General features: G+C 47.2%; 2 protein-coding genes and 1 long non-coding RNA gene across 3 annotated transcripts; 1 reads left to right on the forward strand and 2 right to left on the reverse strand.

The window, feature by feature from the left end:
- Positions 1-2,585: 2,585 nt before the first annotated feature.
- Positions 2,586-12,670, forward strand: RBP3 (retinol binding protein 3). Its single transcript, XM_028512741.2, has 4 exons — positions 2,586-5,747; positions 7,854-8,044; positions 9,854-9,996; positions 11,817-12,670. Exons 1-4 carry the CDS (start codon positions 2,700-2,702, stop codon positions 12,251-12,253), a joined length of 3,819 nt encoding a protein of 1,272 aa, XP_028368542.1. The 5' UTR covers positions 2,586-2,699; the 3' UTR covers positions 12,254-12,670.
- LOC118500783 lies at positions 12,401-17,519 on the reverse strand. Its single transcript, XR_004903365.1, has 2 exons — positions 14,442-17,519; positions 12,401-14,405 (listed from the first exon to the last, which is right to left on the reverse strand). It is a non-coding gene; the product is annotated as an uncharacterized LOC118500783 (long non-coding RNA).
- Positions 17,520-21,032: 3,513 nt separating this feature from the next.
- ZNF488 (zinc finger protein 488) lies at positions 21,033-23,745 on the reverse strand. Its single transcript, XM_028511141.2, is given in 3 exon segments — positions 21,033-21,304; positions 21,307-22,350; positions 22,443-23,745. Coding segments are annotated over 2 exon segments (963 nt in total). The 5' UTR covers positions 22,202-22,350; positions 22,443-23,745; the 3' UTR covers positions 21,033-21,236.
- Positions 23,746-27,810: the final 4,065 nt, after the last annotated feature.

Consider the following 27,810-nt stretch of genomic DNA (forward strand, 5'->3'; position numbering starts at 1 on the left):
TCCTGTATTGCCCAAGCTCCAGGCATGCTTTTTTTAATCATCCCAACAGCACACCTTCTGAGTCATTTAATCTTATGCCAGGGCCACTGCAGGATGTGCTCTAGAGTGAATTCTAAGTCTGGGCAATACATAGATCTATGGACAGTTTGGGGCCTCACAAGCACCTGGTATCCCAGGGTCATAAGGGAAACCCCCCTACCTCTTGGGGTATCTCTCCCCAATCCACATAGGAATTCTGATCATAGGCTGCCACCCACTAATTCCTATAGAGTTCTCAGATTTTTCATTACCTACTATTACAGTCATAACAATACTGTGAGGGTTTTCTCCTTTTAAGAAAGCCTAGGCACAGAGTGAGTGGTCATGTCACCTAATTTGGGGTCTCTACCCTAGAAAGCAGTAGGGTTTCAGTTTCAGGTGTGCTCCTAAGCTCACACTCTTGACACTTCTACCCATGTGGCTGTTTGTACAGGTGAGGGGGAGGTAGGGCTTCTGACTCCATCCCAACTCCCAACTCAACCTCACAGATCATACTGGAACTCTTGGTAGCCCCTGGGCCAATGGCCAACAGGGCCAATGGGAAGATGGACAGAGCCACTTGGATCCCACTCTGGGACTTGCACAGAACATGTTCTCCTCAGCTGCTGCCACCTGGGAGCCAGGACACCTTGGCTCTTGGAAAGTATAGAGCACTCTAGGGACAGAATTTTCTCCCACTAAGCTCAGAGCACACCAAAGGAGGACCAGTTGCTTCTCCTTGCAGGCACTATTTAACTTAGGCAACCTAGTGACTCATAACAAACTCCAGTTCAGGGTCTCCTCCATGAGGCTCTGGGCCATTCACATCAATCAAGGCACAGCAACAGTTCCAGGCATCTCATCCTGAGACTGCATTTTAATGAGTCCAGTGGAAGCACTTTCCCCCAAAAGAGACTTGTTCCAGTTAACCTTCACACCTACCTTTCCTGATCCACAGGCTCTGCCTGGGGTCAAGCTATGATGGGGAAGAATCATCAGAAGACCAGAATGCTCAGAGCTGTGATTCCTCATACGAAGTGGAGCGGAAGGACCAGTTTTTGCAGTGGGGACTAAGGCGGCTTATTATTATTATTATTATTATTCTAAATCAGACTCATTTCATTGGCTGCAAAAGATGGAGTGATGTGACCATATGTCACTTGGGCATTAAACAAATCCTAATGAGCTAAAAATATGTTTCTTTTGGCTAATTGACCTCTTTGGCCTTCATAAACCACTTGGTAAACATCCTCAGATAATGATTTCCAGAGAGCAGATTGTGGCTCTCCAGTATGCTGAGAAAGCCTCCCACCTCCATCCCCTAGGCCACCTCCTCTGGCTGCCTGCTGAGGCATACATGTTGCCTGCCTGCTGTCTGCACACCATATGAAATGTGTGCTGGAGTTGACAGGGAGAAGTGAGAGGAACAGATCCAGGCCACTTTCCTGAATCTGTCCTAGGGTGCTTTCCCAAATGTGTGATCGTGATTTGAGTAGTAGTTGTCTCTAGCCATAGTTGTCTCATCTGTTAAGTAAGGGAAATGCCCAACCCTGGAGGGATACAGAGAAAACACAGGGTTCTAAACTGTAAGCACGACCCACATCACTTCTATGTGAAGGAGCAGGAACTGGGAACATGAGGGTCCAACCATTGATTCAGCAGTTGATGCATGTGTTTCATGCAGGTGGGGAGAGTCATCTAGATACCAGTGAGGCCTGGGACCAACAGGGACCCAAGTACTACTACTGAGCTCTCTCTGTGAGCAGTGGGCAATAGACCAAGCTCTCAATCAATATGAGGATGGATGCTCCTCAGATCTAAACTAACTTCATTTGATCTTGAATCACTGGCTCCATGATGTCCTCACTCACCAAACCCGCCACTGAGGTCCAGATATGTCATTCCTATCATTTGGAAGCTGTTAGGAGGACCACTTTTGTTCTGTGGAGGCATTAACAGGACATAGGAATAAACTTCAAGTCCTGAAGTTGACGGGGCCCTAGGACTCAACCTCTGCACTATCTGAGATGACCTTACAGGCTTCTTCTCTCTACCCCTACATCCCCCCACTTACTGAACTGTTTCTTCAGCTATAAAACAGAGTTAATATCTACTAGGGAGAATGTATCAGTAATTGAGTGCTTCCTTCTTGCTTGATAATTATGAAGAACTTTACACATGTTTTCTCACTTAATTGCATAATAAGTGATTCCTAAGTCCACAGAGCAGAGAGTGGCAGAACCAGACCTCCAACAAATTCTACTTAATTCCAGAGGCATGGATCACCCAGTGCAGTGGGCAAATGCTATTTACTTGCAAGTTAATAACTCCATTTTGCAAGGAATACTGTCAGTCTATAAAGTGTGGAGCACAGTACCTGCCTATGGCAGAAACCCAAAATAAATGGTAGTTATTCAAATTATTATGCACAGAGGTGACACAATGAGATTCAACATAGCTTCTGGGTCAAACCACCCCTTCTTCCCAGCCCTCAAGGCTGATGAGCTTGAATTAGACAGGATTAAAGGCTTACTGGAGGTGGAAGCTGCACCTCAACTCCCACATTTAGCCTCAGACCTTCTGACTGCCAGCTGAGAAGGAAGGCAGCCACACAGGGCAGTGCTGTGGCCTTGCCCATAATCAAGGGAACTTTGTGCAGGAGCCAGCCTTCCTGGTTTCCCATGAAGAGAGAATGGACTCTGCTCTTGTCCATGCTGCTCTTTGGCCTGGCTAGCCCCACACATCTCTTCCAGCCAAGCCTTGTACTGGATATGGCCGAAGTCCTCTTAGATAACTACTGCTTCCCGGAGAACCTGATGGGGATGGAGGAAGCCATCAAGCAGGCCATCAAAAGTGGTGAGATCCTGGGCATCTCAGATCCTCAGACACTGGCCCGTGTCCTGACAGTCGGGGTGCAGAGCTCCTTGAACGACCCTCGTCTGGTCATCTCCTATGAGCCCAGTGCCCTCACAGCTCCTCAGAAAATCACAGCACTCACCAACCTCACACAAGAGGAACTACTTGCCCAGCTGCAAAAGGACATCCACCACAACGTTCTGGAGAGCAATGTGGGCTACTTGCGGGTGGATGACATACCGAGCCAGGAGGTGTTGAGCAAACTTGGGGACTTCCTGGTGGCCAATATCTGGAGGAAACTCCTGGGCACCTCTGCCTTGGTGCTAGACCTCCGACACTGCACTGGAGGCCATGTTTCTGGCATCCCCTATGTCATCTCCTACTTGCACCCAGGAAACACAGTCCTGCATGTGGACACTATCTATAACCGCCCCTCCAATATGACCACTGAGATCTGGACCCTTCCCCAGGTCCTGGGAGAGAGGTATAGTGCTGACAAGGATGTTGTGGTCCTCACCAGTGGCCACACCAGAGGAGTGGCTGAGGACATTGCTTACATCCTCAAACAGATGCGCAGAGCCACTGTGGTAGGTGAGCGGACCGTGGGGGGTGCCCTGGACCTCCAGAAACTGAGGATAGGTCACTCTGATTTTTTCCTCACTCTACCTGTGTCCAGGTCCTTGGGGCCCCTTGGTGGGGGCAGCCAGATGTGGGAGGGCAGTGGGGTGCTTCCCTCTGTGGGGATACCAGCTGAGCAGGCCCTAGAGAAGGCCCTGGCCATTCTCACACTGCGCAGGGCCCTGCCAGAAGTCATGCAGCACCTGCAGGAGGCCCTGCAGGACTACTACACCCTGGTGGACCACGTGCCTGCCCTCCTGCACCACCTGGCCAGCATGGACTTCACCATGGTGGTCTCTGAGGAGGATCTGATCACGAAGCTCAACGCTGATTTGCAGGCTGTGTCTGAGGACCCTAGGCTCCTGGTACGGCCCATCAGGCCCAAAGAAACCTCTTCTGGGCTTGATGCTGGAGCCGATGACCTACCAGAGGTAGCCCCAGTAATGCCAGAGGATGAGGTTGCCAGGCAGACCCTGGTGGACTCTGTGTTCCAGGTGTCAGTGCTGCCGGGCAATGTGGGTTACCTGCGCTTTGACAGGTTTGCTGATGCCTCTGTGCTTGGAGCACTAAGCCCATACATCCTACGCCAGGTGTGGGACCCTCTGCAGAACACAGAACACCTTATCCTGGACCTGCGTCAGAACATTGGGGGGCCATCCTCAGCTGTGCCCCTGCTGCTGTCCTACTTCCAGGGCCCTGAGGCCAGCCCTGTACACCTCTTCACCACCTATGATCGCCGCACCAATGTCACCCAGGAGCACTTCAGCTGCACAGAGCTGCTGGGCCAGCGCTATGGTTCCCATCGCGGGGTATACCTGCTCACCAGCCACCGCACTGCCACAGCTGCCGAGGAACTGGCCTTCCTCATGCAGTCACTGGGCTGGGCCACGCTGGTGGGTGAGATCACTGCCGGCAGCCTGCTTCACACCCACACAGTGCCCCTGCTGGAGACCTCAGAGGGTGGCCTGGCACTCATAGTGCCTGTGCTCACCTTCATCGACAATCACGGTGAGTGCTGGCTTGGAGGCGGTGTGGTGCCTGATGCCATTGTACTGGCTGAGGAGGCCCTGGACAAAGCACTGGAGGTCCTGGAGTTCCACCGCAGCCTGGGAGCCTTGGTAAAGGGCACAGGACACCTGTTGGAGGCCCACTATGCACGGCCAGAGGTTGTTGGGAGGATAGGAGACCTGCTACGAGCCAAGCTGGCCCAGGGGGCATACCGCACAGCCGTGGACCTGGAGTCACTGGCCTCCCAGCTCACGGCTGACCTGCAGGAGATGTCTGGGGATCACCGTCTGTTGGTGTTCCACAGCCCAGGTGAGCTGACAGCAGATGATGTGCCCCTGCCACCCCCTGCCATTTTCTCTCCAGAGGAGCTCTCCTATCTCATTGAGGCCCTGTTCAAGACAGAAGTGCTGCCTGGCCTGCTGGGCTACTTGCGTTTTGATGCCATGGCTGAGCTGGAGACAGTAAAAGCCATTGGGCCACAGCTGATACAGCTGGTGTGGCAGAGGCTGGTGGACACAGCTGCACTGGTTGTCGATCTGCGCTATAACCCTGGCAGCTACTCCACGGCTGTGCCTCTGCTGTGCTCCTACTTTTTTGAGGCAGAGCCCCTCCAGCACCTCTACTCTGTCTTTGATAGGGCCACCTCGATGGTCACGGAGGTATGGACCCTGCCTCAGTTGGCTGGTCAACGCTATAGCCCCCACAAGGACCTTTACATCCTGATGAGCCACACCAGTGGGTCAGCAGCTGAGGCTTTTGCTCACACCATGCAGGACCTGCAGCGGGCCACAGTCATTGGGGAGCCCACTGCTGGAGGGGCACTTTCTGTGGGCATCTACCAGGTGGGCAGCAGTCCATTATATGCCTCCATGCCCACGCAGATAGCCCTGAGTGCCAGCACAGGCAAGGCCTGGGAACTGTCAGGGGTAGAGCCTGACATCACAGTGCCCATGAACGAAGCCCTCTCCACAGCCCAGGACATAGTGGCCTTGCGTTCGAAGCTGCCCACTGTTCTACAGACAACTGGGAAGCTGGTTGCTGATAACTATGCCTCCCCTGATCTAGGGGCCAGGATGGCTGCCAAACTGAGTCCTCTGCATAGCCGCTACTCGAGGGTGACCTCTGAAGGGGCCTTGGCTGAGATGCTGGGGGCTGACCTGCAGGTGCTTTCTGGGGATCCACACTTGAAGGTAGCCCATATCCCTGAGGATGCCAAGGACCGCATTCCTGGGATTGTGCCCATGCAGGTGAGATACAAGGGAGACTTGGCCCAGCACAGTCCCAGGAGGGAGTTGACAAGTTGTCTGTATATTCAGGGTCCTGTGTGTAGTACAAGACAAAGGCTTCCGGATTTTCACGTTTAAGTTTTTATCAGTCACATCTTTTTCTCTCTCTTACTTTGCCATCCCATCCACTCCCATGCTCATGGGGTCCCACAGGACCTCAGTTTGAAAACCCCTGTTACAGAAGGAGCTACACTCTTATTAGGGTATTTGCAGGGCTTCTCATTGTCAGTGCTGGAGAAAGAGGTCAGTAAGTCACATGAGATCTCTGTTTCCACTTTCGGAATTGTGGCCTTTCTGTTAATACCACCTGCTTGCCTCAGGGGTCTGCAGTTTGTGTGGATGAATCAAGGGGATGGAGACAGGGAAGCAAGGGAGGCCCTGGCCTCACAGTGCTTTGGGATTAAAGCATGGACAGACCCTGGCATGATCAGGGGTGGCAGGGCACAGCCCAAAGAACCACAGCAATGAGATTTGCTTGGTTAGGTACCAGCTGCCTACTCCTCCCCTCCCATGATGCAAAGCACTGCACCCTGAAGGAGCTGTACACAGTGGGCATGTGGCCAGATCCAAGGGCCAACTGGGTGCGAAATTCTGAGTGAGGCTGTGTGGTCAGAATATTTCAAGTTTTGGGAAATACTGAAAAGGTGAATCAGTGCTGAAGAGTTTTGTGGCTGCTGCTGGGTGGATGAGGGCGAGTTCTCCAGACAAGAGGCCAAAGGAAGCCATTAAGACTCACCAAGCAGTCCCATCAGGTGAAAGCTCCATCCAAAGCAGCATGTACAACATCTCCCCACATATTCTATCATCTGTGATTTCACTGCGTAGTCAGGGAAGCTGTTCTCTTGAGTTCCCTTAAAAGCAGGGCCTAAGACCAGGGTTTGGGCATAGACGATTTACATGGGAGGTAGTCACTGTAGCAGGAGTGAGGGAGCAGGTGGAGTGGGAGCAAAGGAGGACAGCTGACAAGCAGGTACATTATTTGTTCCATAGGACTTGGACACTTGTGAGGAATGCCTCCCAGACCCACCCTCTGCAGCACTTGTCCTCCATTGTCTGAGGGTTCTCCTGGGGTATATAATTGCTCTGAAACTCTAAGAAAGCTTGGAGAAAGTTCTGAAGTGAGGAGTAGAAAAACACAGGGGTGTGCTGGAGGCAGGGCCTTGTCAGCTGGGGTCCAGTTGCCACTGAAATCAGAGGAGAGCTGAGGGCACCAAAAGCATCTACTGTAAAATCATTCTTCTATTTTACAAAAACAGAAATTGAGGTCTGGAAAGGTACAGATAACAGTGGTCTGTGATCAAATAGCTTGTTACTGAGGCTGTGTGTCCCAGGCAACAGTGGTATCCTGACGGCTCTTTGCCCTCAGTCTAGCTCACAGAGCCTGCAGCCTTCTAGCAACTTTGAAGAGAAAGGAGGATACCCAGGCATGTTGGGGGAGCTGAGTAAGTGCCAGGACTGCACTAGGCTCACAGTGCCTTCAGATTCAAATTGGGGGCTAACTCCTTCACAGTGTAGTCAGAGTTCACATTTTGGTGTCACATGTGGATTCAGATTCTGTCCCTACCACTTACTTGGCTGTGTGACCTTGGGAAAATTTATTGAATTTCTGTGCGTTTCAGTTCCTCATTAAAAATATGGGGATTAATTGACTCCTCTACCTACAGGGTTGCCATGAGGTTGATGTTAAGTGCTGCAAAGTGCCCAGCACAGGGCCAGGCCCAATAGCTAATGTTGTTTCTCCCTGCCCTGAGGTGAGGGGGTGTGGAGGCTCAGGGACATCAAGAAGTATCTGGTGAGGTCATGGGAGACAGAGTGGAAACAATGCCTGGACCTTTCAGCTCTGTACACTAGGACACGGGGTTGGTACACATGAGCATTCTTGTAAGAAGCCTGCTGACCATGCGAGGGACTATCAAAAAGGGTTCTGGTACCTACCACCTCCCTCAGAATTCCCTTTGTGTACCCTTATTATTTCTCTCCATATGAAGAAAATCTTTGGTGTCCACTTTCCCAAGCTTTAAATTCTTCTCCTCTCCTGACTCTGAACTGGACTTCTCAATCTTTCAGATCCCTTCCCCTGAAGTCTTTGAAGACCTGATCAAGTTTTCCTTCCACACTAACGTGCTTGAGGACAACATTGGCTACTTGAGGTTTGACATGTTTGGAGACTGTGAACTGCTCACCCAGGTGTCAGAGCTGCTGGTGGAACATGTGTGGAAGAAGATTGTGCACACAGATGCCATGATTATTGACATGAGGTCAGTGGGCCAACCATCAGTGGTTCTTGGCCTGACCAGGGAAGCTGCTGGAAGACAGTCAAAATTATGGGCCTAGTAGAGATGAAAAAGGACCCTGTAACACAGGATAGGAATTGAAAGGACTAGGTCATCTGGCTATCAGGGGTTCTGGTTTAATTGGCTGGGTGAGACACCAGCACTGATAGATTTTTAAAGTTCCTCCAATGATCCCAATGTGCATTCCAGGATGAGAATTACTGAGCTAATTCAGTGGTCCTCAAATGTGCCTGGTTTTAGGACTCCTTGGAGAGGGAGAGGGAAGGCAGACATGAAGAACACTGATTCCAGTGCCCCACCCTAGCCCTACTGAGTACAAAAGCCCAGGGGTGAGGCCCAGTTGTCCATATATTTGAAAGGAATCATCCAGGTCTTCCTGATGATCAGTCATGTTTGGGACAGTTAAGTCTCCACCTGTGGTTGTAGCTCACACTATACAAAATCAATCCATGACCATCCTGATCATAAGAATCATAAAGCCAGTGTCCCAAAGAGAATTTACAAATTAGCCTCTACTGTTGTGAAAGGAATTCTTTGCCTCACAAAATTATATTTGGAGGGATGCTTTCAGCCAGCCACTTCCTTCCTGCTTCTGTAAAGGTGTGTCTGATAGGTGTGTTTCCCTTCTAGAACAGGATCATGCTTCCCATGCCTCCCAGGTCCACAAGCAGGCTTGCCTGGGCACCCTCCATGGCAAGGGGAAGGTCTGGCTACCAGGCAGATACTGCTGGGATTGGCTAAGAAGCAGTGTCCAGCTATGGTGGTTGGCCACAACATTCCCAGGGTTCTTAGTCATCGCTAGGTAGATCTGGATCCCAGCAGCTGGCTCTCCTCCCTGGGGAAGAAACTGTTTCCAGGGTTCCAGTGTATGTGCTCAGAACTTCAACTTGGGGGCTCCTGTATGATCTCTGATCTCTTTATTCTTCAAATGCTCTATTAAACATCTGAACAAACTTCATGCTAAGTCCCTATCTGCTTAATTGTGCCATGTACATTTTTTTTAAATAAAAGGAGGTCCAGTCTATAGGTGTACTTTGTTTAAGAACCCTTCCAATCTGAGGTCTGGAGGTTCAGATGCTGAGATCATGGGCCCTGAACCCAACCAAGTCATTCCAGACCATCAACCAGAAGAGGCTCCTAACACACTGCCAGCCCCGCACTCTTTGTTTCCCAATTGAAAAGACAGGAGCCCAAGAAGATCATGACATGGGGCAAATCTAAACGGCCTAGGATTGGCGCAGTCTTTCTCACTTCTGATGCAGTTTCACAACTCTGAGCACTCAGCCACATTAATTGCCTCATTAGGACGCCTCATCTAAGACACCTAGTAGGTTTTGTGAAAATATTGATAATGCAATTGGGAGGACAGTGTTCCCAAGATGTTTTCCATTCACAGGAAGCATGGGTACAGGGGAGCAGTCCATGGTCAGTAAGTTAGGAAAATTTATCAAAAAGTTCCTGACTGTAGGACTTGCCAGAGCCTTTAATGTAATGTATACAGTTTGTATCATACATTGTATTACTATGTGATCAGAAGAGGTAGGTATGGTATGCAGTCTATTCTAAATGAATTTGACCACAAAGTTTCTTGCTTTCAAGAGATTGTACTCTGGGGAACTCTATCCAAGGAATCCTGTAGTATAAGGAAAGGGCACTAGACTGAGGCTGTCTGGAATTAGAACATTCCACAGGACAAAGATCTAGATCTCCCAGAGGGCACCAAGGGCCTCAGTGTGAGCTCTGTTCTCAGGGGCCTCCATTTCCTTCCCTCAGGTTCAACATTGGCGGCCCCACATCCTCCATCTCTGCCCTGTGCTCTTATTTCTTTGACAAAGGCCCTCCCATTCTGCTGGACAAAATCTACAGCCGGCCCAATGACTCTGTCAGTGAGCTCTGGACACACACCCAGCTAGCAGGTGGGTGCAAAAGTCTTTTCCTCCCTGTTCTCATTCTAGAATTTTCTGGAGAATTAAAGACAGCTTGGGGTCAGGTAAAAGTAACAGTAAGTGGAATATAAAGTCTCTATCCTATGCCGTGCACTTTGCACATATGATCTTTTTTTTAAAACTTGTGCTCTCTCTTTTTTTCTTTCTTTTCTTAAAGATTTTATGTATTTTGTTTTAAAGAGAGGGTAAGGGAAAGATAAAGAGAGGGAGAGAAACATCAACGTCTGGTTGCCTCTCACGTGCCCTGTACTGAGGACCTGGCCCGCAACCCAGGCATGTGCCCTGACTGGGAATTGAACCAGCGACCCTTTGGTTCACAGGCCAGAGCTCAATCCACTGAGCCACACCAACTAGGGATGCACATATGATTTTAATCCCTGCAAAACTTGTGCTATTATGCTCATTATCTAAAGGAGAAAGTCAATGTCTACTGACTTTCTCTGTGCTTTAACCTCTGTGCTTTAACCCCTGTGCTTTACAAAGCCATGGCCCTCCCAGCCTTGTTGCTAGTGGATAGCCTCATTCCTTCCCACTTGCCCAGCATCCAAAACCAAGGAATCTGCTATCCCATCAACAACAGGAAGCTGGGAGACCAATAGGGGTGTGCATATAACCAGAAAAGCATCCTGAAATTTTCACTTGTACAGTTCCTTATCACATAAACATTTGGAACTTCAAACACACATGTTCAACAATATTGCAAAATGTAAATAAAAATCAGAACCAGGTGAATTCTAAATTCAAATAGACATTTAAGACCAGGAGTTAAAAATAGACTCAGATCTTCAGATCATAGGGTCCTAGAACTTTGATGTCCCATATGAGAACCTCTGAGCATGGAAATGTAGCTCATATGATTTGTGATATGTAAAGTATAAAGAGAATGACAGATTTTGAAGACATTTTATGAAGGGAAAGGATTTAAAATATGTCATCCATAATTTTATTAACTACTTTTTTTAAAGATTTTATTTAATTATTTTTAGAGAGGGAAGGGAGGGAGGGAGGGAGAGAGAGAGAGAAAGAGAGAGAGAGAGGGGAAGAGAGAGAGAGAGAAATATCAGTGGGCGGTTGCTGGGGGTCATGGCCTGCAATCCAGGCATGTACCCTGACTGGGAATCAAACCTGCGACACTTTGGTTCACAGCCTGCACTCAATCCATTGAGCTACGCCAGCCAGAGGTTAACTATATTTTTGAAATAAACATATATTGGATATATTTAGTTAAATAAAATTTATTAAAATTCATTTCATCTGTATTTTTTTATTTGTTTAATGTGGCCACTAGGAAACTTAAAATGACAACTGTGGCTTGCATTCTGGCTCGTTTTATTTCTTTGGGTATCATTTTCCTGCAGGATTGTTGTCAAGTCACAGATTTGGCTCTTCTGAGGGTCCAAGGTGAAAAGATATTCTGGTCTGGTTAGGTTTTTGTTATTAATTTCTTTTTTTTTATAATTAATAAAAATGTTATTAATAAAAAGGGAAATGTACATTTTTCTTTCCTGGAAAAAAATCAAGCTTTTCCCCATTTCTTGGTGAAAAAAAAAAATCTGCATGGGGGTAGGTGGGCTGGGAAGTACTTTGTGCTCAGGATTGGGCACATGCTCTTAACCCTGTTTTACAGATGCAGAAACTGAGGCTCAGGAAGGTGGAGTGACTTGCATGTGGGTGCAAGGATGCAGAACTAAATGTCAGGCCCTCTTCTCTGTGGGTCCAGGCAATGTACAGAAGACAGGTCTCTGGGGGGTGACTTGACAACCTATCTTGAAATGTCTTCTCATTTGCAGGTGAACGCTACGGCTCCAAGAAGAGAGTGGTCATTCTGACCAGCAGTGTAACGGCTGGCGCGGCGGAGGAATTTACCTATATCATGAAGAGGCTGGGCCGCGCTTTGGTCATTGGGGAGGTGACCAATGGGGGCTGCCAGCCTCCACAGACCTACCATGTGGATGACACACACCTCTATATCACCATCCCCACAGCCCGTTCAGTGGGGGCTATGGATGGCAGCTCCTGGGAAGGGGTGGGCGTGGTGCCTCATGTGGCTGTTCCTGCGGAGGCAGCCCTCACCAGAGCCAAGGAGATGCTCCAGCACACTCTGGTGAGAGCGAGTTGGGGACCTGGACAGCAGGGCCCCCTGGAGGGCTTCCATGAGCAGAGCCCTGTGGTAGGTGGGGCCTCTGGGCCACACACCAAGGGAGCTCAGGTAGCTGATTTTGCCTAAGGTGCAGGAAAGGGGCCTGCTGAGCTCTGGTTAGGCTTAGAATTGCAAGTACCCTTGGAGCTCATCCACCCGGTCTTATCACCACTGTCATCATCCTCTCTGTTTGGACACCTGGGGAGCTGACATTCTTAGTAATACTTGTTTTGCAGCAGTGCAGTCCAGATCTACCCCCAGCCATGCTTCTTAATTGCCAGTTCCTGGTCATGCTGTCAGCTAGATAGCACAGTTCTGTCCAACTGAGTTACATGGTGAGTCACAGATGCCAGGAACATGTGTCAATTTACATTTTTCGTAGTCACATTTAGAAAAGTAAAAAGATGCAAGTGAATTAATTTCAACAATATATCTTATTTAACCCATTATATTCACAGCAGTATTGTTTCAACACATACTCAATATAAAAATTATTACAAATGAGATGTTTCTGTACAAAGTCTTTGAAATCTTACAGTACATTCCCATTCTCAAGTGCCACATGTCTAGTTCTCAATGGCCATGTATAGCTGGTGGCTACTGTGTGAGGCAGCACAGGTCCAGAGATAAGAGCTCCCCACTCCCCTAGAACACTGTCCTCACTCTGCCCTCCCTGCACCTGTATCTCCCTTGTTAGAACAACTCTCCCACTCTGTCCTGGACCATCTCTGTCTCCACCATGCAGCATAACCGTTGGGGCAGGAGCTGTCCAACTCAGCTTCTTCTCCACCTGCCTGTCACCTATTTCGATGTCTGGTGCCAGTGGTGGATGCCTGTGAACACAAGTGGATTTTGGGCTGTAAGTTTTCATTTTCCTCAGGTGGCAGCCCTCAAACACTTGAAGAAAAGCTCAGGTTCACTTAAAATCCTCTCCTCCCTGTCCCAGCCACTTCCAATTCAATTCTACACAGCAAATCTACCTTTCCTTCACACATACCTCCCATGCCCTTATTCTCCAGCTCTGCCAGGTCCCAAAAGCTCAGGTGCCATGCAGCATCCTGACATGCTAGGTTGCTGCTGAGGGGAAAGCAGCCCTAGGCAATGGTCTGAGTACCTGCCCTTCTCATCCAAGGGCAGCCTGTTACTGCCATTTCTGGTGACCAGGCCCACTCCTAGCAGGGTGAGAAGCTTATAGCATGTAGACCCTAATACCTCCTCCAAAGGGAAAACCTGGGGAAATGATGTCCCTGGGTGGTGTCCTGGGAGCCATGTAACCCTGCTCCACTGGAGTCACTGAAGACCCAAAAGTGAGAGACCTTTAGGACCCTTCCAAAAGTCACAGTGGGAGTGAGGCCAGAGAGCAGGGTGGACCCCAGCTCCAAGATGTCTGAATGAGGATGAGTACTGGTGCCTTCAGGCCTTGCTGCCTTTTGAATCCAGGCAGCATCTGCCACAGACCACTTCCCCCAGAGCAATGGGCTGACTTTACTAGACAATCTTGACTTCCCTGGACCCAAGAGAGCTGTGAAATCTGGGCACACTGCTGGGCCACCACCAATACCAAGGACTTTTGCTACTGGGAAACTTTGAAACATCTCTGTCCAAACAGGACAGTCCAAATGAAAGGCAAGATTTTACCCCTTCTCCTTCTGCTAAATTGAAATAAGATTAAGTGCATGATTGAATTTTAGTACTATTGTATACTGTGATCTCACCTTTTTCTTCATTAGCCCTATTAATGTTCAGGCAAATATGTGGCCCCTGATATGCTTACATTCTTGGGTCCTACCTTTTCCTGCCTCTCTTCTTCCTTCTCTCTCTCTCTCTCTCTCTCTCTCTCTCTCACACACACACACACACACACACACACACACACACACACAATACAGACACACAAGATAGAGATCTGGGAGCCACTTCTGACTTTATCCTCTCAGCCCCCTGTCTATCTACCCTGTGCCCACACAATAATCAGGACCAAGAAGAGTTATCTGAATTAATAGCACTGTGTTCTAGGCCCACCTGCAATCTGTCTCCTTTGTCTTCAGGTCCTGGATCTATGTGTAAATCCCCACCACAGCCTCTTGTCTCATCTCTGTGCTTCAGCCTCCAGCCAGGGCTTCTGCCCTACCATGCAAACTTCTCATGTCTTCCACTGCTTGAGGACTCCTCAAGGGTCCCACTGCCCAGCAGTGAGAGGGGCTAGGCCAGGCTGTTGTCTGCCTCCTGTAGCCCCAACCTGTTTTCTTTGGTCTGTGGACATCTGGACCCCAACCTAGCAAAGGGCTTGTGGTTTGTCAGGTTTTCCATGCTGTCTAGCAACCCCTTTCTCCCCAGAACCTGCTCTGATGTCACCTGATCAAATGAAGTCCTTGATTTCTCTGTGCACTTCCACAGTCCCCTGAACACCTCTGCCACAGTGCTTGTCTCTCTTGTATCATTAGTCACCCCAACTGTTCTGTGGGGCATTCAGGGATAGAAACTTAGCTTGCTTGTATCTGCACCTCCAAGCCCAAACAAGCTTGGTACCTGGGAGGAAAGCTCAGCACACCATGAATGAATGAATGAATGAATGAATGAATGAGTTAATGAACAAATGAACAAATGAGGCCTCTCTTTACTGAAAAGGCATTATTATGTGATACAGGTATTCAAGGGGTCTTATTTCCATGGCCCTCCTAGAAACATGGTAAGGAGGGAAGTCAACCTAGGAAAGCAATGAGGGATGAGGGTGGCCATCTGTCCCTCCATCCATTGGTGCTGGAGTGGCTATAGGACTCCAGATGGGCTGTGTTGCATAGCAACTCAGACCACATTCTGGGTAGCCAAATCATGGGGTCATTATATGGATAAAGAAACATGGTAAGCTGAGTCCCTCTCTCCCTCCTGCACCATCCCAGTCATATCCCGAGTGGGCCAGACCAGCCATGGCAAGCTGTGGAGGCACAGAAGACATGGGACCAGATGTGACCAGTAGCAGAGGATGGGGATGAGACACAGGGCTAGGGTGAGTGTAAGTGGGATGAAGGGAAGTAGCTCAGAGGTCCAGGGGCCCACATCCAAATGTTGACCAACAGGAACAAGCCATGCCTGTGCCAGGATTCTGTGTAATTAGAAGAGGAAAGGAATGGTGGCTTTCACCATCAGGATCCTTGCTAGATACCTGACTCACCCTCACCCTAGGAAGCAGGGGCCAGGGACATACCCAGGTAGAAGTTTAAAGGGGTCACCTGCCAGGTCCCATAGGTCCTTTCTTTTCAGGGAGGGCTGGAGCACCAGAGGAGAGGACCGGCTCTTCTCCCATCTCATTCTCCTGCTTCCCATGTCCCTGTATCTGCCCACATGTTTGTGGGCCTTGGTTATCTACACAGCTTTAGTGCAAGGAGAGGACACAGCTCAAAAAGAAAAAAATGATGCAGTCCAAATTACACTGGTGGACAAGGAAACCTTCCTCTGAAGTCCCCACTCTATGGTGCCCATCTTGCATTTCCTGGCCCCTGAGGATTATGCCACTTAGCCCAAGGACCTATTTATTGCCTTACTGACCAGGACAGCTGGTGCTAAAAATAGCCTCCTAATCCAAGCAGCTTAGAATAGCAAGGATATCAGAGGCCACTGGCTTCCTGTCTCCTGCCCCAGGAAAACACAGTATGGCCAGGGAAGAAAAAATTGAATTTAGTGAATACCAACCCTCCTCCCAGCATGCACTATCTCTTCATTCCACATTCAATATTGGTTTCAAAAAACTCTTTTCTCCTAAGAAGTGGCACAAATCAAATCACATAGGTAAAGTGGGTTTATTTTCTATAGGGTTTATATCTTGCTATGTGATCTTAGACTTTCTACATGATTTCAACTACAAAAAATCAAAAAACATCATGCAAATAGCCAGGATTTGTTAACCATTTTTCTGAAAAGAAGTGGCTTGCAGGGCAGGCCTGCTACCTCTAAGGGATGCAAGCACCTTCCAAAATAAGAAAGGATGCATGGTTAACCTTGAGACAATTGTTGCCTTTCACCTGAAGGAGAATTCTCTTCCTGTGCCCAGAGGAATAGGGCTGTATGGATGAGGTCAGTAGTGCCAGGCCCAGCACCTGGCCTGTTTGAAGACTGGGACCATAATAGAGTTAAGTATGTCCAGCTCACCAGCTGCCTCTCCTCATCACCACCATCACTAATATGCTTCCTTAAGTCTATGCATTTCATTCTGGCCACCAGTCCCTAGGTGGCCAAAGACTCAAGACCATGGGAGAGGTAGATGAGAGGACAGAGCCTGTAGGAAAATAGTGGTAAAGACAGCAAGGAAGCATAAGGAGGTGGTATGATGTTAAGAGGCTACTTTCTTAGGTGCGGAGTGCTGGGCAACTTTCACTGAACTTGGGAAACAAGAGGGAAATTTCTGAAAGACAAGTTGCATATCAAAGCCAAAGAACTGGACTGCAGAGAAAATTAAATACGATGTAGAGAATTTAAGGAATGTGACCATTTTTAGCCAAGAATTGTAGGGGAAAATTCATACCTGCTCATGTGATGTTTTGTGGCAACAGCACCAACCAACCCTTAAATGGAATAGAATGTGACAGAGAGAGGGCAAAGTCACCATTAAAAGTGACTGCTCTCCAGTAGAGAAAGGAGGGCAGGAGAAAAGAGTGAATTAAGACAGGATTCAACTGCCAAGTAGACTTTGGGAATCCAGCCTGGTGACAAATAGCAACTGTTACATTAATAAGCTGCAAACCATCACCTCTGTAAGTCATCTTTCAGTTTGTCAATTTAAATGTCTGCAAAGCAACTTGCATTTATCTCAATTTTTACCAAAATAAACTCCATTGTCAAAGTCAATTTTTATCTAACTAAATTCCATCTTAAAAATTGAGATGTTTTGTTATGCTTCTTCATAACCTGAATTAATTTAATTAGCTTAAATTTATTTATTTTTCATAACATCTCCCTTGCTTTTGAATGCTGTGGTTCCTTGAGGAGTGCAGCAGACCAGGAAGACTCGCAGACTGAGCTCTCATAGGTATTTCAGGAATCCTGGCCTTAACCTCACCACCACTTGCCCTGCAACACCCTGTAGGTCAGCTTATCAGTGGACATAAATGCTTACTGCTGTAAAATGAGGAAATGGATTAGAATTCTACAGTCTCAATTCTAAATTTCTATTCTGTCTTAGCATAATGAATTTATGCCTCTCAAAGTGATTTCAAATAAATTATGAACCAATCCAATAAACCAGAGGAGGATGGCTATGCACACAGTTTGACAGATGTCAAAACTCCTGTGAGAAGTTGATTCAAAGTTTGTCAGCAGTGAGGTTGGAACCAGGCATTTTATTCATTCCTTTAACAAATGAGAAAAAGAAGATCAAAACTATGACCAGTAAAATGACTACACACTCACAACTATCAACAACTGAACCTAAAAACAAAAACAAAACAAACTAAGCAAACAACTAGAAGAGGAACAGAATCACAGAAATGGGGACCACATGGAGGGTTTTCAGTGGGGAGAAGGAGGGAGGAGGAGGGAGGAAAGGTACAGAAAATAAGAAGCTTAATTGGTAGGTACAAAACAGACAGGAGGAGGTTAAGAATAGTATAGGAAATGGAGAAGCCAAAGAACTTACATGTATGACCCATGGACATGAACTAAGTGAGGGGTGTGAATCCTGGAGGAGGGGTGTAGACCAGAGGGGTGTAAAGGGAGAAAAATAGGACAAATGTAATAGTATAATCAATAAAATATACTAAAACAAACAAACAAAAAATGCCTGTTGAACAATCGCTATGTGCCTATGTTGTTCTATCTGCTGGGGATACAGCAGTGTGCAAAGCAGCAAAAACCCCTCATGAAACTTACGTTCCATTGATGGAAGACACAGTAAACAAGACAAATCAGTTAAACAACATAGTACTCAAGATAATGAAAAATGCTAAAAAGAAAGGCAAAAGAAATGTGTATGTGTGGTGGGGGGTCAGGGTTCAAGCTGAAATCAATGCCCAATCCTAGTTTTCAAACCATTCATGATGACACATGAACACACTGAGGAGATGTGTAGTAGTCTAGGAAGGATATGAACTCAAAATGAAAAAGGAGATCCTGGGGTCTTGTTCTTAAACCCATGGTCTTAGGAAAGTCAGTTAACCTCTTGGAGTACAGTTTCTTTTGCAATAAAATGGGAATTAAATGTCTACCTCCTGAGTGTGACATGCAGGTTAAATGGTATATGTCAATGCATACTGTGGAGCCTCAGGTTCAAACCTTTTCTGCCCCACATAGGACAGCAGAGGAGGGAGGCTCCTTGCAGCTCCAAACTGATTTGGGAACAGCATCTTTGTGGGCAAATTCTGCCCCCACATAGCTTCCTAAGGGGCTGGCCTGCAGATCATTCCTAGCCTCTCTCAGGGAGAGTGGATCCTCCAAGCTTCCCTGTGGGAATGGAGGTGCTCTGTTGGTGCCCACAGGGAAACACTTCTGGCTCCTTCAAAATGCAAAAGAAAATGCCTCAGGGGGTCATCTCCTCTCTCTAGCACATCCTTCCCTTCCGAATGAAACCCGAGTTTCCCTCCAAGTGCTTCTAGGAGCGAGCCCTCCCAAACCCTGATCCAAATTCTTCTCTTTGGAGGCCTTTGTGTTTCTCCATCTCCTCTTGAGGGCTGCCTCCCCACCTTGTCCTCCTTGTGCTGGCCCTGCAGCACCCTAGAACTTCTGCAGCTCTAGATTACTCTTCTCCTCAGCCACTGCCTTCCCTGTCTGAATCAGCAAAGCCTGCTGGACCTTGAAGCTCAGCTCATGTCCCCAGTCCTCAAGAGGCCTCCCTCCCCACAGGTCTGACTTAGGCATGTCTCCCATGTTACCAACCACAAGCCTGAGCTCTGCAATGGAGGCCCCACCAGAGGGCTACAAACTTCAGGTCAGATGAACAAATCCTGAAAGTGAAATAGAAATCCGTCAAAAAAAATTGCATTGACTCAAAAGAACTACCAAGAAATGGCCTTCGTAAAACTAGCCCACATGATGTCAGAGTTTATGACCTGAAGTTAGCAAGGGCAAACATGGAAAAGCAGAGGAGAAAATAATAGAAACCAGAACTCTTCCAATCCTCAGTGTTTTCAGCTTTAAACTTTTGCTCATATTCCCTTCCTTAGAGCTAAGGGTTGTGTGATAGATGGGGAGGTGTGTTGTTCCATTTTTCCCTTTTTACATATTCAGAATGTGAAAAATCATGGCTGAATTGTTGATCTTTATTCTTCATGTTCCTATATTAGGATTATACACTCACTTGCTCATCATGGCTTCACCATGGGCAGCATGCACATTTTACTCCTTAACATTGGGCTTGGCCATTGACTTGCTTTGGCCAAAAAAACATTACCAGAAGTGACCCAGAGGACTGTTAGGAACTTTTCTGCCTGGTTTCAGAAGCTGTAAACCCCCATGGCTAAGGCTGAGTAAAAAACTTTGGGACCATAAACCACTTAGGAAACAAAGCTTATCTTCCTTGTAGGGGCACCACCTCTGCCCTCTTTCTCTTCACCCTGCTTGGCCCCTAGTGGATGACTGGATGGGTAAGACTCCTTAAAAGAGGGACAACCTAATACAGGCACTGTCATGAAGGGGCCCTCAGGGAAGTACTTGGGGGCAACAGAAAAAGGGGGTGATGGACCCTCACCCCTTGGCCTTGACATAGCCTGAGTCCTCATTCTGTCTTCAAGAAGTCTCCTAATCTCTTAGCTGCCTTACTTCCCCTGTCTAACTTAAGCCTGAAATAATGCTGGAAGTGCTTGTGGCCCTGTGCCAGAAAGGGTGGGTTCCCTAGGGTGATCAGGCTTAAGAAAGAATGCATAAAATCCTATGAAACCTACTTTGCTAATAACCTCAATTTAAATGATGTGTCCAAGCAGGAAGTGAGTTTGTTCCCCAAAGTTCTATGGCCCTTTAACTATATGACCTTGACTGAGAATAAGCCCTCAGAGTTCTTTGACTGTTATCTACCATTTAATCATTTCTGCCTGAGACAATGATTGATGAACTTTACGTATACACCCTGTATTCCTGTGCAAATTGAACCTAATAAAAGCCTGTTAAGGCAAGGGTCAAAGCACTCTCCTCTTGAGAGAAGAGCCAAGGCTCTCTGAGGCTTTTCTCCTCTTGAGAGAGAAGCTGCACCATCCCTTTTTCTTCACAGGACTCGGTTGTCAGTGTGAATTTGTTTCATCTCATCCATAATGCCGCAGACCCCAGGAACAAGGGTCCGCATCAGGACTGAGACATGTTTGTGTATTAGGACTTGCCCTCTAGTGCTTTAGCATAACCATGAGAGAAGAATGAACTTGGTAGCCCATCAGTTCCAGAGAAAAAGAGTGTGGACCTAAATATGTGACCTGGAGCCAAGCCAGCAAAAGCCACGTCAACCACAACTGACCCACAGATCCCCTAGTGAGAAGTAGGTAGTCTGGGTTTGCCACCTAGATTTTGTTTTGTAACAAATCTGGATCATGATAATACATGTTATTTACACAGTGATCACACTGCTCTAGGCACTGTGCTGGCCATTTCCCTTACATCTTTCCATGTAACCCTCTAAAACATCTCCCAAAACATGGGTGTATAAACTACATTTTACAGATGAGAAAACTGGGGTTCAGACAATTAAAGCAATTTGTTCAAGGTCAGGTCTAATATTTAAAAGGGCTAAGACTCAGATCCAAGTTTGTCTGCATCTAAAGCCCATGCTGTGTGCCACACTTGGCTCTATAAGGGGGAAAAGGAATGGGGAGAGGAGCAGGGCGCCCAATTCTTGAAGCTACTAGAGACACTTTGTGCCTAGTAGCCCCAATACCCTGGGTTAGCTAAACACATCATTTTATTTCATTACTTTATTTCAAAGCATATCACAACCAAGCAATTTTGCTAATTATGACCAAGCTGTTCATCTAGGCAGTCCATTGCAGACAGCCTCACAGACAACTGCAAATTGTCTTTTCAAAGGAAGCCCTGGCAGACCATTTTTTGTCCTTGCCAAATGGTGGACACTGCACTTAGAGGTTTGTTCCACAGCCACCTGTTAACTGTGAGAAGTAATGTGCCGGGAGAGATGGTGGTGCTCCCAGAAATACTCATGACAAATGGGTCATGTGCCTCTTCTGTCAGCTTCTTAGAATGTAGGTCAGGCCCTGCATGTTCCTTTTTGTGGTGGGTCCGCATATGAAAAAACAAGTCCAAGGTCATGTGAAAGGAGAGGTTGCACTTTGCACACCAGTTCTGGGTGGACAAGCCTTGGGAAGGGAACATGGGTGGTAGGAGGGCCCAAGAGGCAGGGGAAGATGATGACAAGGGTGTAGGTATCTGGGCCATGGCATGCTTAAGCCACAGTGTACCCAGAAAAGCACTGAAGAGATGAGTGTTCTGTGGCAGCATTTGCAGGTTCCAAAAATCACCCACCAAAAGCTTAGAATTGGAAAGTTGACCCCAACAAGGGAAATCTACCATCTTGATGAGTCCCAACAGCTCCCTCATGGCATCTGCAGGTCTGCTTGCCTGGAAAAGAGAGGCTGACCCAGGTTTCCCTGATAGATACCTGGCTAGTTTGCTGAAGGCACTTTTCTGCTCCTGTCGGGCTCTGCTGGGCCACTCAGAGAAGACTGTGCTTCCAACTGGTTTCCTGGGAATGTCCTGGGTCTGCTGCTGAGGGCCAGGCTGGCCTGTGAGGGTACCATGCTCCCTATCTTTGGCTTGTCTGTCCTGTAGCCTTTTCTTGAGCTGAGGCACCTCCATCAAGGCGCTCTGCTCCTGTTTCCAGCACACTTTCTGGGCCAATGGCTTTCCCAGTCAAACCTTCCCTGGGGGTGTTACCAGTGCCAGCTCCACACTGGTCTTATCCTGGCCACCCCCACCGATGGTACCCTTGGAGCCTGGGAAGTTTGCTTTCTCCAGCTGCATTGGCTTGCAGCCCTCACTTTGCTTGGGTTTACTAAGCCACTGACTATTTTCAGATGAAGGGCTATGCAGAATCCTCTTCTGAGCAGCCATGCTGATTTGCAGGGCCTGGGGTAGCTGAGCAAGGTGGACACTCCAACAGTTACCATCTTCGGTATTCTAGAAGGGTTGGCCCAGGTAAGAGCTGTGAAATTGGAGAGCTCCCTTACTGGTTGGGCCAGCAACACTTGGACCACAGGACTCTGTAGAGAGAGGAAGCAGCAGGCAGTGAGAGAGGTACTCTTCACTTGTTTGCATTCAAAGGGTCCTGACTACTACAGATGCCACAACTCACCCTGTCTTAGAGCTCTATGCCACATGCTTTCACCTCCAGGACTCCATCAGGGAGGAACGACTACACTGTACAATGTTACCACCCAGAGATGTGGCTCACTACTCTCTCCACACCTGTTAGCATCCAGACAGCAACTAGTGTATTAATGGAGCACACATCAACCAGCCAGTTATGATTCTGTGGACAGCTCTAACATGTTTGGATGCTGATTTAGGGAAGTTTGCATTCCTTTCTACACAGCATGCTAATTTCCACCTTGAATCTTCAGAAGTGCCAAGAACTTTAGGCACTTGGGGACAGGAGTCCCTGCAGGTACACATGTGTGGAGAGATAGAAGCTGAAGCAATAAATATCCAGGTATGACAGGGTGGGTCTGGGGGTGTGCCTGGCTTCCCCTTATACCCCATACCCAGGGCGTGGGGTACAGGGGGCAGCCACCTCTCTACTTGGCCCTACCCCAGGAACAAGTGAGGGTCTCTTCTGTCTCTGCTTGCTGGAAGTGAAAACACTTGGTTCTCCTCACACATGAATCCACTTTCTTTCTTTGTGCTCACCTGGCAACTGTCAACTATCCTCTGCACCTACCTGCTGGACATACTAAGGTAACCCAGCTTCTATTTTGCTCTTGAGGCTTCAAGGAGAGATATATAGTGGCCGTATATGAGGGTAGCACCAAGGAGGAGAGGGTGCCATCAGCCCTGCTGGGGAGGCATTCATTCCTGCCTTTCCGTAATCAGCTCCATCAGCAAGTTCTAGAAATTGGGAAACCCATCTTCAAGCACTCCACCTCAGCTGGTGACTAGTACTGCTGGGCCATAGTTGACTGACTGCTGCAAGTTTTCATCATCAGAAAATATTTATTCCCAGGCCCATAAAGACCCTAAGGAGTAGGTGGCTGAGCTTCTTCACAGGTACCTCCATGGGCTTGTAAAGTACAAATACCATGTGGGCTCATGTCAGCTCTTTCTTCTTGCCCTGCCTCCTGCCCCACATAGAGAAGGAAGCCCAGACACCCTGCCCTCCCTCTATCTCAGTGGCAGGAGTCTGTGATGGGTGTTTTGCATATGTCACTTCCTTCCATCTTCGCCCTGTTTCACAGGTGGGAGGACACAAGTTTTGGAAAGCTACACACCCTGCCCAATATCCCCTGCAAGCAGGAGGTGCAGCTGGGATTGAAACCTATAGGGAACTGATCTTCCTGGCAATGGCAAATGTAGCCCAGCCCTATTGGAAAGCCCATAGGTGTGTGGTGGCACACAGGACACCAAACCCACGTATCAGCTTTCCCATGGGAAATCAGGCCTGCAATGTACCTATGCTGCTTTGAAACTTGCTCTTGCTAAAACTCCCTAACCCTGAGTTGAAGCAGCAAATGCTTACTGCATATCTTTAAAGTAACTTCCTGAAGTCTGTGCTAATTCTCCCAAGGACTGAAGTATAACCAGATCAATTACTCTTATTGTTCCCTTGCATTTGCAACAGTTTTCCTTGTAAATATGTAGGAAGTAATCAATAACATCCTTTCCTTCATTATCTGAAAAAATTAATTACCTAAAGCAAACCTAAGCATAATGAATGAAAACCTTCTTTCATATATGCTATCAGAAAGCCAGTAAAAGCTTGCCAAGGCAAGGGTTGAGGCACGCTCTCCTTGAGAGAGTGGCTGAGCTGTCCCTTTTCCTCCACAGGACTTTGGTAGTCTGTGTGAATTTGTTTCATCTCATCCACAACACCATGGACACTGCTGGCCAAAGTCCACATCAGAAACCCAAATATGTGTCCCCAAAGCCTGCTTTAATTGAACTACCCATGTCACCCTCACAGTGCCCTGGTGGTAAGCACCAAGTCCAAACTGTGCTTCCAGGGGGATCTGAGACTTTCTTAATATACCTTCTAAACTAATTCTTCAAAAAGGATACCATTGACATCAGAGATTAGTGCTGGCCAATGTTTCTTGAAGAGGCAGAGGCAGCCATATCAGTCCACTGGGTTCCCCTGAACTGACTACCCATCTCTCTCAGCCTCAATTTCTCATCTACAAACTAGGGTTGAGCTAAATTATCTCCACAATACTTTCCAAATCTATCAGTGCATGACTATAATTGGGGTGAAGCCAATTCTCTCCATTTCTCAAAAAGTAACTGATTGGCTTGAAGCCCTATTGCTGTGCTTCCATGAGCTCTACAAAGAAACACATACCCAGGCCCTGACAGAATGGCTCATTTTAGTTGGAGCATCATTCCAAGCACCAAAATGGTTGCAGATTCAATTGCTGGTCAGGGCACATACCTAGGTTGTGGGTTCAGTCCCCCATTGGGGTGCATATGGAAGGCAACTAATCCATGTTTCTCTCTCACCTCAATGTCTCTCTCTCTCTCTCTCCCCCCCCCCCCCTTCTCCAGCCTTCTCTCTCTAAAATCAATAAAAAATATCCTTGGGTAAGAATTAAACAAAACAAAACAAAACAAATGCATACCTGTGTATACTCATACTCTCACACATAAACACCCACACTTACATACACTCATACGCATACATTCACACATACACATACACTCATCCTCAAATACACATATAGTACATACACACATCTCTGCATCCCCTTCTCTCTCATTCTCTCAGGCAGTTCTCTAGATGATATTTTAAAACTATCATCTAGATATATTTCCCCAAACCTGGGCAGGAGCCTCCCTGCTGTCCTCCTGGTCCTGCTGCACCCCAACATCCCTCTGTAGAGAGCCCCAATGGGCTGCCTTCACAACTTAGACAATCTTTGCCAACCACAGCTGTGTGGGCACTGTTGCCAGGACTGTACAGAGTGCCCTGAGCCACAGATGAGACCCTCTTTTCAGCACTGAACTTTTGGATATGTAGTCTTACGACAGGATGGAATATTTGTTACCAGTCTCTTTTATGATCTAAGAATAGAAATCACTGTTTATTGACTACTTAAGTATCTACATGCCTTAGGCTTAATCACCTTACTTCATGGCATTTTCACAAGACCCATATGAGGAAAGTTGCATGTCTCAGCCCAAGTGCTTTCACCCTCAATCTGCCAAATACCATGTTGCTAAACTGAGCGCTGCATTTCAGCTTTTTGAGACATGGTGGATCTGGATTCTGCTAACTGCTGTGTTAGATATCCATCCAACTTCATCCTCCATCAATGCTGCAAGACAAATCTCAATAATGATAAGGAGAAGAAAGAAGACAAGGAAATGATATAATATAAAATAATAATAATGAGGGGGAGGAGGAAGAGCAGGAAAAGGGGAGAAGAAAAGGAGCAAATAAAGATACTGACTTTTGGCATGACTCCCGGTCTCCCTGAGGGTCACTAACTCTCACATGAATCAGTACTACTGGGGTAAAGTTACTTGGGCAAGTGCAAAAAATATCCTACAAAACTCTGCCTGCAGTCCCATCTAATCTCAGTCCACTCTGTCTGCAATATCCCCTGCAGACAGAGTGGTCTGTCTGCAGGGGATATTGAATATCACCAGATTCAAGCTTCTCAAAATGGAAAATGATGTGAGTCTGACATGCCTTCCCCCCAGTGACCCCTGCCAACTTCGGATGTTCAACTCTTCTTGCTGATAGACTCTGAGGCTCTTTTCTAAGGTCAGCATCAGACTTGGAGTCTCATCCAGCTCCAGGCTACCTGAACCTCTATCATGTACCCAGAGGACCTTTACAGATAGGTGATGTCATCTCTGGGGTCACTCCATGCCCTGGCCAGTTAGTTCAGGGACAGAAGACCAAATGCCCAGGCCACATGCACTGTCTCACTTCTCCTTTCCTACCTATACCTACTAGTGTCCTTTGAAACTGGGGGATGGTTCTCTGTCCCCAGGCAAAGGGAAGCTGCTCCTTCCTCTTTCTCCTGCCACAGACACCAGCTGCCCTGGGAGCCAGTGGGTCTGTGCAGCCCTTGTTCTCCTTGCCCTCTACAAATATTAATGAACACTTTGTTGTCCTCTGCTCTCTTCAATAAACTCAATTTATTCTAGGATCTCACCCTGTGATACTATTTACTGGTCCTCATCACTCTCTATCATGTGTGTCCTAAGAAGGGGTTTTTCTTGTTCTTCTCAGTTCTTTCAGTCTGAACTCAGTAACACATTCTCTGAGCCACACAGACATCTTTCAGTACCACCTATGTTGTTCCAATGAAAAGAAAGTGATTTTAATCTCAAACTATTCAACAATTTCTAAGCCTTTAGATCATGGGATTACTAAGTGATGATCTCTGAAACAGCTCCCAAGTCCACAAGGTGTCTGACTATATCCAGCCTTCCCTACCATGGGAATGCTTCTCCCTCAGGCTCCCAAAGTTACTGGGCTACCAACCAGGATTCTACTGACCAACAGGGGAAGTGCTACATTATATGAAATGAAGCCTCACCCACCCATGGTGTTAAAAGCATATGTTTCTTTGTTTGTTACCCATTCTCAAGGTACTGACTAAAGATTCGGATCATTCCTTCATCTGGGAAGTACTTGCCACATTCTCCCATATTACTTTTCTTTTCATACCATACCCAGGCTGTCCCATGTAATCATCAAGCCTTATATCACATAGAAGTGCACAGGCTCTTGGGTCAAATGCTTGTTCTGCTCTTACCAAACTGGTCAGCCTAGGCAAGGTGCTGATCTTCTCTCTGCCTGTTTCCCATTTTCAAAAAAAGGATCACCTTGGTGCCCACTTTATCAGATGGTTATAAAAATTAGATGGATTAATATAACCAAGTGCTAAAGAGCCTAGTTCAATCAATAAATGTTAGGTAGTATCAATTAATCAATTATCATGCTAGTGCAAAGGGTCAGAGTCAAAGTCATGGCCACCTTCCCTCTATTCCTGTGCACCCAAGGACTAGTGCACAGTGGCGTTTAATGAGTGACTAAATGGCTGGCACTTTCCTCGTCCTATGCTCCATTTACAGAAGAAAGATCCGGTAGCAAATAACTGGATGACCTCAATTTTCCTGAGATATGTAAAGATACTCTGTATCGTGAGTCAGCTAACTAGCCTCCAGTAGTTCCAAGCAGTAGCTCAGAAGCTAGATTTTACTCAATAACACTATCTACATGGCCCTGAAGTGTCTTCCTGTGCTTGCCTTTCTTTTCAGCTAAAGCAAATGAGCACAGAAAATATCTGCTGTGCTACTTTGGTTCCCTAAACTCTGGAGATGCTTCTCAAATCTTTTAGGAAAATTCCAAAGGATAATCATGTATCAGCCTCTTCTAACTATGGATTGTGAGATCCTGGATTTTCCTAAGAAGAGAAACACACATGTTTTCTAGGCATCTTCTTCATGCTGGAACCCTGAGAAAATTAAAAACCAAAGAGTTATCCAGGCTCCCT

This window comes from Phyllostomus discolor, chromosome 5 (assembly GCF_004126475.2).
Source record: "Phyllostomus discolor isolate MPI-MPIP mPhyDis1 chromosome 5, mPhyDis1.pri.v3, whole genome shotgun sequence".
Lineage (NCBI taxonomy): Eukaryota > Metazoa > Chordata > Mammalia > Chiroptera > Phyllostomidae > Phyllostomus > Phyllostomus discolor.